Source organism: Gadus morhua, chromosome 14 (assembly GCF_902167405.1).
Source record: "Gadus morhua chromosome 14, gadMor3.0, whole genome shotgun sequence".
Taxonomy (NCBI): domain Eukaryota; kingdom Metazoa; phylum Chordata; class Actinopteri; order Gadiformes; family Gadidae; genus Gadus; species Gadus morhua.
The window spans coordinates 27,217,413-27,227,413 of record NC_044061.1 but is presented as its reverse complement, the minus strand read 5'-3'; the positions used below and the strand labels follow the sequence as shown (position 1 = coordinate 27,227,413).

Below are 10,001 nucleotides of genomic sequence, written 5' to 3'. Positions count from 1 at the left end.
CACACACACACACACACACACACACACACACACACACACACAGGGCTGTCTCAGGGATTTACAATATGCATGGTACTGCTCACCACTGCTCAGCTCCCCATCTCTTAAAGGAACACAGAGCCATATTTTAGGCTAAAAATATCCAAGATATATTATAGTAATACGCATGTGTCATATTGTGATGGTAATCTAAAAACAATGTGAAAGTCATCTCCTGGCCAGACCCCTCCGTCGGTGTGACCCCTCTGTCGGTGTGACCCCTCTGTCGGTGTGACCCCTCTGTCGGTGTGACCCCTCTGTCGGTGTGACCCCTCTGTCAGTGTGACCCCTCTGTCAGTGTGACCCCTCTGTCGCTGTGACCCCCCTGTCGCTGTGACCCCTCCGACGGTGTGACCCCTCTGTCAGTGTGACCCCTCTGTCGCTGTGACCCTTGACCCCTCTGTCAGTGTGACCCGTCAGTCGGTGTGACCCCTCTGTCGGTGTGACCCCTCTGTCGGTGTGACCCTTGACCCCTCTGTCGATGTGCCCCCTCTGTCGGTGTGACCCCTCTGTTGTTGTGACCCGTGACCCCTCTGTCGGTGTGACCCCTCTGTTGTTTTGACCCGTGACCCCTCTGTCAGTGTGACCCCTCTGTCGGTGTGACCCCTCTGTCGGTGTGACCCTTGACACCTCTGTCGATGTGCCCCCTCCGTCGGTATGACCCCTCTGTCAGTGTGACCCCTCTGTTGTTGTGACCCGTGACCCCTCTGTCGGTGTGACCCCTCTCCAGTGGTCCCCACTCCGTACCTGAAGCTCAACGGGGAGACGTCGAAGGCGGCCCTGGCCCACGAGGACTGCCCCGACATCGACCAGGCCATGTCCACGGAGGAGGGCGCCGTCTTCAGCCCCGCCCAGGAACACGCCGACCACCCCTGCTTCCTGCTGCTACCGGCTAGTCCCGCCTCCTCTGGGGGCAGGGCAAAGAGAGGTAGACCCCCGCGTGCACGAGGCCCCCGCACACAGGCCGCCGCTCGCTCTGCTTAACCCGTCAGACAAAGCCTAGCTATCATTCGTGAGGGTAGTTAGGATGGACCCGGTCCCGACACGGTCTGCATCCGGTCTGACCTCGTCTGACCCGGCCTGGACCCGGTCTGGACCCGGCCTGGACCCGGCCTGGGTTCAGGTCCACTCTGTTAGGCCTCATATCTTTGTGACTAAACCACCTGTTTTCATTCATCTTGAAGGCTGGACACCAGGAGGAGAAGAGCAGGACAGTTCTTAGTTACGTACCGGCAGACAGACAGACAGACAGACAGACAGACGGACGGACGGACGGACGGACGGACGGACGGACGGACGGACGGACGGACGGGCGGGCGGGCGGGCGGGCGGGCAGGCAGGCAGGCAGACAGACAGGTAGACAGGCAGGCAGGCAGGCAGACAGACAGACAGACAGGCAGACAGGCAGACAGACAGACAGACAGGCAGACAGACAGACAGACAGACAGACAGACAGACAGACAGACAGACAGTCAGCTCTCAGGGAGATGCTGTTCACATATCAGCAATTGATTTTAGGATTTAAAACGCAGATTGAATCCAGTTGATCGTTTTGTTGACACTCGTTTAGTTTAAGGCCTTTACTCGCCGTCTTATTCATCGGTTTTATTTCCAATGCATTTTATAATCTCTATTCATGTCACTCTAGTTTCCATCACCTCCACTGACTCCTCCCTCCCCCCAAACCCCCCCCTAGCCCCCCCCCCCCCCCCCCCCCCCCCCCCCCCTCCCCGTGCCCCCCTCTCCATCACTGGTTGTCTACAGACAGGCAGCCTAACTTTGCCTTCTTTCTGTTGTATCTTAGTGATTGTTATTTTCCCCTCACTCCCGTCGGCCCGTGGTCTTTCTGTTCCTCTCCATGTCCTCCTCACCCTCTCCCCCTCACTCCCTCCCCCCTCTCCCCCGGGGCTGTGGTCCTGGGTCTAGGCTCAGAGGGTCTTGAGCTCCTAGGCCCTTCCCAGCTGCTATCCTCTGCTGCAGATCGTCTGGTTGGTCCAAGCCAAGTCCTTCATGTGATGCTGGTCGACCAATCAGACAGTCGCAGCTGACCTCTAGCAGTCTAGACGGCGTCAACTGACCCAAGAGAAGTCTCAGGGCAGCTAACCCAATCAGAAGCTCTGAAGTGCTTCTGTACTCCGGATCCTAGCTGTTCACATTCAGCTTTGCTTTTTATGCGTTAACCAATCAGATTAAGGCAACAATAAGCCTCACATCTCCCCTCTCTCTGAAGAAGAGTTAGCGTTAGCATAGCGTACTGGGAGGCTAAGCCAGGATAGCCCAGGTCGCTTCTCCAGGGAAGCCTTCAGCCCCCCAGCTAGGAAGGGTCTCCCGTGCAGGACCGATGTAGCACCTGCAGCCCTGGTGGACCGAGCGACCCTGAGCTCGGCTCTGACCTAGGATCAGGGGGCCTTCCGTTTTATTATCTACAGACAGCAGATTTCACTCATTCACTGTTCCCCTGGTGATGTGAGTCAGTGGATTCAGAGGGGTCGAGGCTGAAGGCCCAGTTAATTGGTTTGGGGGGGGGGGGGGGGGGGGGGGCTCCTGGGCGTTCCACCTTTGCCTTGCCGTTCCCTCTCAGTGCCGGTCGGTGAAACCCACCAGAAGTCCCTGTGGTGCTATCGACGCCGTGCAATGCAGACATTTAAAACGAGCTGATTGTCTCACCTGCTGCTTGCATATTGCATTTCATTTCATTTCTAGTACTAACACCTCATCAGCCACATAGCAAACACACACACACACACACACACACACACACACACACACACACACACACACACACACACACACACACACACACACACACACACACAGACTCTAACGTCTGACTCTAAACGTGCTATAAAGATATCGGAGACAAAGATGGATGGAGAGAAAGACTCTGGTAGGCTGGCATCGCTGTGTTTATCCGTGTAGGCATGTGCCAGGTCTCTGCTTCCTGCATGTCACGCAATGCGACAGGTAGGAGGGAGGATGGACTGACCTCTTGTAGGCCTCCTCCGAGCCTCCTCTGAGCCTTCTCCAGCTGCCAATAGACCAGCCCAGTGCAAGATGGTCAAATATTTGACCAAACTTCAGACACAGCATCATCTAGATTCTAAGGGTGAAATACCACAAATGGTGCTACACACTGGTGGTTCCACAAGCAAGTCAGTGCATTCACGATGCATTGTGGGAAAAAAATAAACATGACAAGTGGGATAACAATTGCAACCTACAACTTAAATACTCCGAAACTTTGACTCCAGTAAAACCACACGGTTACTTCTGTTTGTGTTCCTGTTGTTAAACCACATGGACGCCGTCAGGATTCTGTTGGCTGGAATGTCTACAAGTTCCTCATTCATAGACTCTGCTGTCCTTTTACAGCGCTGACCCCCCCGCAGCTTCACCTTCACCACTTCCTGTCTGGCACATTGGTACTTCCTGTTTCTGCTTGGGAGGTCTCCCTAAAGCTCTTTCAGCGCTTTTGTTGTTGCCTCAGCGTTTTCTGTCTGTTGGGGCCGAGTTATCTCTGGGACGAGTCGCGTGACGCTATGTTGTCGTCACTTCTGTCTTGCTTTGTCCCCCGAGCAGTGTCCCGCTAGCCCGTCTGTCTCTCTCTGTCTGTCTCTCTCTCTCTCTCTCTCTGTCCCTCCATCTGTCCGACCCGTCTGTCTCTCTGTCTCTCTCTCTCTCTGTCCCTCCATCTGTCCGGCCCGTCTGTCTCTCTGTCTCTCTCTCTCTCTCTGTCTGTCCGTCTGTCCGGCCCGTCCGTCTCTCTGTCTCTCTCTCTCTGTCTCTCCGTCTGTCCGGCCCGTCCGTCTCTCTGTCTCTCTCTCTGTCCCTCCATCTGTCTGACCCGTCTGTCTCTCTGTCTCTCTCTTTCTCTCTCTGTCCCTCCATCTGTCCGACCCGTCTGTCTCTCTCTGTCTGTCTCTCTCTCTGTCCCTCCATCTGTCCGACCCGTCTGTCTCTCTGTCTCTCTCTCTCTCTCTGTCTGTCCGTCTGTCCGGCCCGTCCGTCTCTCTGTCTCTCTCTCTCTCTCTCTCTTTCTGTCCGTCTGTCCGGCCCGTCCGTCTCTCTGTCTCTCTCTCTCTGTCTCTCTGTCTGTCCGGCCCGTCCGTCTCTCTGTCTCTCTCTCTGTCCCTCCATCTGTCTGACCCGTCTGTCTCTCTGTCTCTCTCTTTCTCTCTCTGTCTCTCCGTCTGTCCGGCCCGTCTGTCTGTCCTTGGTTTCTCCTGCTCTGCGGTTTCCATCTCAGAGCTCCGCCCCTTGAACCTTCCCCTCTGAACAATAGCCCTGCACCCCTTTAATGGCCGGGGAGTTTCCCCCTGACCCCATCAAACCAGGACAAGGACATGTTCTCTTTGTGTGAGAAGTCATTCTCCAATAGAGGGAAGCTCTCAAGTCTGGGCGCCTTTGTCCGTCTTTCTCTTCCTTGCTCTTTGTCTCTTCACTCTGTTGTCCTTCAATTCTTCACACTTACCAGCTCCCTGTCTCTCTCTCTCTCTCTCTCTCTCTCTCTCTCTCTCTCTCTCTCTCTCTCTCTCTCCATCTCTCCTCTCCTATCCTGAGAATGTGACGGGCGTGGTTGATGCAGCCGTGATCTCTGTCCCCACCCTTTCCCAGATGCTTGGGATTTCGACGCTGTCTGATTTAAATACATACCGACTGAAGTTCTGCGTGTGACCTGAAGTCACGACTGGGCCAAGTCCTTCTCCCGCTCTCTCGTACCTGAGGCGAGGACAGACGCAGCCCGCCCTCCTCCACAGACTCCTCCCACATTGGAGCGTCAACAACAGGGTGTTTAGGGTTCCTTGATGGTTCCTCCGGTCCAGATGTTCTGTGAATGTCTCTTGAGAACACGACCGTGTGAGCAGGCTCCGTCGAGTCAGTACAGGAGGAAGGCGGGTCAGAGGTCTATGAGGGAGCGCTGAACTGGTTTCAGTGTTAGTGTTGAGTGTGTTACTTTGCAGCCGCAGGCGCGGGTTCTGCTGGTATCTAGCTTATGTTGCACGGTGCACCCCCCCTTCACCATGGCACTAATGCTGTTACGATTGCTTTTTTCTCTTTTTCCTCCTTCTTTGCACACAATCCATGTAGCTATCTGATGATATGGGGTTAAAGATCAATATTGAATATTGAATGAATTTAATATTTTTCTTGTTTGTTGTTTGATTCGATCTTTGTTTACTTTAATTTAATTATTTGGTTTTATACATTGTCATTTTGATCAGCAATCATGTGTTGGACAATTAGTGCAATGTCTGTCCTTTAATTTAGTTTCTCTTGTTTGATTTAGTTTTTCGTGAGACAATAACATTGTTGTTACTGCCATGGTATGAAGATGAACCAATATTGTTAATTGATTCACAGATTTTCTTATTTATTTATCATTTATTTATGGTATCACTTTTATCCATGCTTCCAATGTCAATGTAAATGATTATACAATATATATTTTGTATAATCTTTGTATTTTTGTAATTATAATTTTTTTTACCCAAAAATATTCACAAACCACGAGCACCTCATAACGCAAAGAGCCACCACGATGTGCTCTGAACTGAAAAGCTAAAGATCTGAAGCTCTCACAGTATTGGAAATCCAACACATGCACATTGATATGCAACGTGGAACTGAAAGAAAACAAATAAGACCAAAGACCGTCCTGAAATATGCATGAAATAAACTGTTCGTACGAAAGTAGGATTTCTGCTTCTTTTTGTTAATTTAACGAAAGAATCATGAATGCCCCTCCTTCTCCCTCTGTTGAGCTTCTTTGTTTCTTAGCAACCTGTGAGATGACCTTTGACCTTTGGCTCTGAGGTGAAAGGTCGTAGCAGGATCCCGGCGACCGACCAGGGCTGCATGGCGGAATGCATCTGCAGCATGGGCCGATGATGATGATGATGATGATGATGATATTTACTGACTCATTCCACCGAGGAAAACGCAGGTTCATGCATGCTTTGCCAGAGCATTCTCCGTAAGATGTTTGGCACTCGCCACCACCTCCACCCCCACACCTCACCCCCCCACCCGTAGAACCTCTGTCAGACACCTTCACGTTTGCAGGCTTGATATACGGTAGAAGTTCCCCCACAACAACCTGAGATGGAGGCGGAGAACAATCAGGAGCAACATCTGTAGTTCTGTACATTGGACACGTTTCAGAGGACACTCAAACACCCTCACACACATTCACATGCCAACCTCAGCTCCATGCTTTATCTCGGTCAGAGATACTATGTTGTGTACTATATGTTTACTTTTTGTAACTCTAGTTCTTTTTGACCATGAAGTAAGATCAGTCAGATCATATATCATCATATACCCAGCGTGTTGTGGCTCAGGTCCCATCCCTCGCTGAGGGCTGACCTCTCCTCTCCTCCTCTCCTCCTCTCCCCCTCTCCTCCTCTCCTCCCCTCCTCTCCTCCTCTCCTCCCCTCCTCTCCTCCCCTCTCCCCTCATCCTCTCCTCCTCTCCTCCCCCCGTCCTCCCCCCGTCCTCTCCCTCTCCTCCTGTCCTCCCCTCCTCCCTTCTCCTCTCCTCCTCTCTCCCTCTCCTCTCCTCCTCTCTCCTCTCCTCCCCTCCTCTCCTCTCCTCTCCTCCTCTCCTCCCCTCTCCCCTCATCCTCTCCTCCTCTTCTCCTCTCCTCCTCTCCCCCTCTCCTCTCCTCCTCTCCTCCTCTCCTCCTCTCCTCCTCTCCTCCCCTCCTCTCCTCCTCTCCTCCCCTCCTCTCCCCATCTCCTCCTCCCCCTCTCCCCATCTCCTCTCCTCCTCTCGCCCTCCTCTCCTCCTCTCCTCCCCACGTCCTCTCTTCCCCTCTCCTCCTGTCCTCCCCGCCTCCCTCCTCCTCTCCACCTCTCCTCCTCTCCTCCTCTCCTCCCCCAGGCTCTAAGCGGCGGGGGCGGACCAAACGGGAGAAGCAGTCGGTGTGTGTGATGAACCAGGGCGTACCCACCACCCTCTGTCGCGGCCACACCCTGCCCTCCCCCCCTCCCAAAGCGCCGTAGTGGGGGCATGAAGTAAGTCTGGGGGGGCAACGGACCCCGTAGGAGCCCCCCCCTGTGGGTCTCTTCCCATGTGTGTGTGTCCGTCGCTGTGTGCCATCTAAAACTCATTTGCATAACGGGGCAAGAGGCCGTGCGCCGAACAAATTGAAATATGAATATGGACAAACAGGGATTTACAATACATAATATGGATGATATTCAAGCATCGGTAAAAGATATAAGCAATGACTGACAGAGTGTTACTGCTGGCCTGGACCGTGTTGCTCACACTCGTGTGTAACGGCCGGACACATGGAGGTGTGTATGTGGGGGTGCAGATGGAATTCTGTTTGTGTGTGTGAGTGCCTTTGTTTGTGTGCGATTTCTGTTTGCATGGGTGTGTTTGTGTCTGTGTGTGGGTGTCTATGGGTTAATGTGTGTGTATGCGTGTGCATGTACGTGTATGTGTGTACACAATCAACCCTCAAGCTCCATCTCTGCCCGGACGCTGTGTCTGTCCTCGTTGTGAGAGGCCGAGTGTGATGTTCCATCCTGTCTGTTGGCATGGAGCCGGCCCTCCAGTACCTCCTGTGGAACACAGCCGGCGCGCCGTTGGCTAGTTCTTCTAAAACAAGGGGATATAGGGGCCTGGGGGAGGAGCGCTGTGATTGGTCGGTTTCAGGGTAGCATGGGGTCTTTTTGAAACTATCACAATGTATGCGTCGATAGACTTTCCTCTATTAGCATGGTTATTTATAAATTATGTACATTTATACTTTACACAAAATGTAATATTTACATTTTATTGGAAGAATGTCACCTCTGTGTTTGTTTTGTAAGTGTCCTATGTCCCCCACTAGACGTAGGACTGAAAGACCAGCTGTTTAGCGAGTACGTTGTGCCATATTCAATCTTTACCCAAGAGGAGAAGCTGCTCTGACCAGATCAGGCAGTCCTTGAGATGGTCAGGGTGGACTCTCCTCTCTCTTGTGCATGATGTCAGGTGATGTGTCTATGCAAGGTATGATTCATGAGTTAGCTTTAAGTGAGTGTTGAGTGTTCTTGAATTGCATTACTGCTTGATCTGACTGAGAACACTTCACATTGGAGCCAGAGGCGAGATGCCCACGGAGGAGTCTAGGGCTAACAGCAATATCACCACAAACAAGGTTTTTATATGACCTATTTAATATGGATTCATATTTTCATGAATTAACATTTGGTATTCCTGGTAAGGGCAGGTTTGCTTTTTTTTAGCTCTTTATCGATCTATCTTTCTGTCGATCTACCTATCTATCTTTCCATCGATCTAAAAATCTATCCATCTTCCTTTCTATCAATATTTATATCTATCTATCTATCTATCTATCTATCTATCTATCTATCTATCTAGCGATACTAATCTCCGCTATGCTCTTAAATTATAATTTCGAGTTTAATTTTATTTTCCCTGGAGAGACCCGATCACATCTGTTGAAACAAAAGAATCACGGACGCATGTCTGGTTATGATTGCTGAGGCAATTGTGTCTCATTTATTTTGTGTGTTGTAGTTTTACAATTGAAATAGAAATTAACAATTGAAATGAAAAATAAAGTATGCATCTATATTGTTGTTTATACACGTTGTCCTCTATTCTGTGACCCCCTAAGGATCAGTGTTACCTCCTAAATCCTTGTGGATTGTGAAGGTGAGGCGTGTTTGTTCAACTCGCTGGACCCTCTCTCTCCTAGCAGACACTTGAGGAGGAAATGTCCCGGCCAACAGTAGTGCCAGGTCTAATGCTGAGGACAAAAGGTTTCACTAGGATGCTGGCATTTAGGATCATGATGCCAGTCCTGTCCTAGGCGTGTGTATGTGAGAGAGGGAGAGAGAGGGAGAGAGAGAGGGAAAGAGAGAGAGAAAGAGAAAGAGAGAGAGGGAGATGCGAAGGGAGACAGAGGGAGTAAAGAAAAGAGGGAAGAGGTAAGAAAGGAGGCATAAAAGAAAGTTGGTGAAGCAAGAGTTGGTGAAGCAGCCACCTAGTTTGGTCAGGTTACCATGACTACACACCGAGCCAAGGACGCACGATTCAGAGGACCCACTAGCCAGCACCTCATTTATTTATTATCTATTTATTTATTATTATTAAGTTACTTGCCTATTTAATTATTTTTATTTATATATATTTTGGACTTTATATATATGCATTTATAGATAATTTGTATGTATGTATTTATTTATTTACTTATGTATTTATTTATTTATTTTCATCAACTCAGAGGTATTTAAAACTCTTATGAATGGACTGGATTCTGCTAAAATGGTCTGCTTGGAGGATTATAGAATTGATGATTAAATTAGGGTAAAATAAAGTAAGATGGACCTTACGTTATGGACATTACAGGTCATGATGTTGGAGAACAGCTGCTTTGGAATAGTTTAATAGACAGGAAGGATGAATAAAGCAACAAGCTTCTACAACAGCATTACAACTGCAAAATGTGGTTTCACATGCTAAGATACAGATGATAGACAAAGACACATTACAGAAGCTACTCTATGAAGCCCAGTTACCATAACTACCTTCTGATGCTCAACAAACTAAAGCTCTAAAATCAAAAGGGACACCAGCATCAAGCTGTTGTGTTTATATTCTCATCATCTTCTCATCCAACACGTTCATCGGTACAACGACAATCACAACACTTATCTTACACCAGCCACCAGGACACGCCCCCCAGCCCCATGACCCCGCCCACACCCACCTCCTGACCCCCCCACCGACATGACCCGCCCCCTACCTCCATGACCACGCCCATGACGCAACCCAGCCCCGTGACCACGCCCACATACATGACCACGCCCACCTACATGACCCACCCCCTACCTCCATGACCACGCCCATGATGCACCCCACCCCCATGACCCCTTAACCCCACCCCTCCTCAGACCCCACCCCCTGACCCCGCCCCTCCTCAGACCCCGCCCCTCCTCAGA

At 50.6% G+C, this 10,001-nt stretch overlaps 1 protein-coding gene across 1 annotated transcript in view; it reads left to right on the top strand.

The window, feature by feature from the left end:
- The window catches only part of LOC115558311 (potassium voltage-gated channel subfamily C member 1), a 14,695-nt gene extending 6,054 nt beyond the window's left edge, over positions 1 to 8,641 (top strand). The window contains exons 3-4 of the mRNA XM_030376313.1: positions 770 to 967; positions 6,922 to 8,641. Of these exons, the coding sequence (XP_030232173.1) occupies positions 770 to 967; positions 6,922 to 7,043 (320 nt within the window). The 3' untranslated portion in view covers positions 7,044 to 8,641. The remainder of the gene's footprint in view (positions 1 to 769; positions 968 to 6,921) is intronic.
- The last annotated feature ends 1,360 nt before the right edge of the window (positions 8,642 to 10,001 follow it).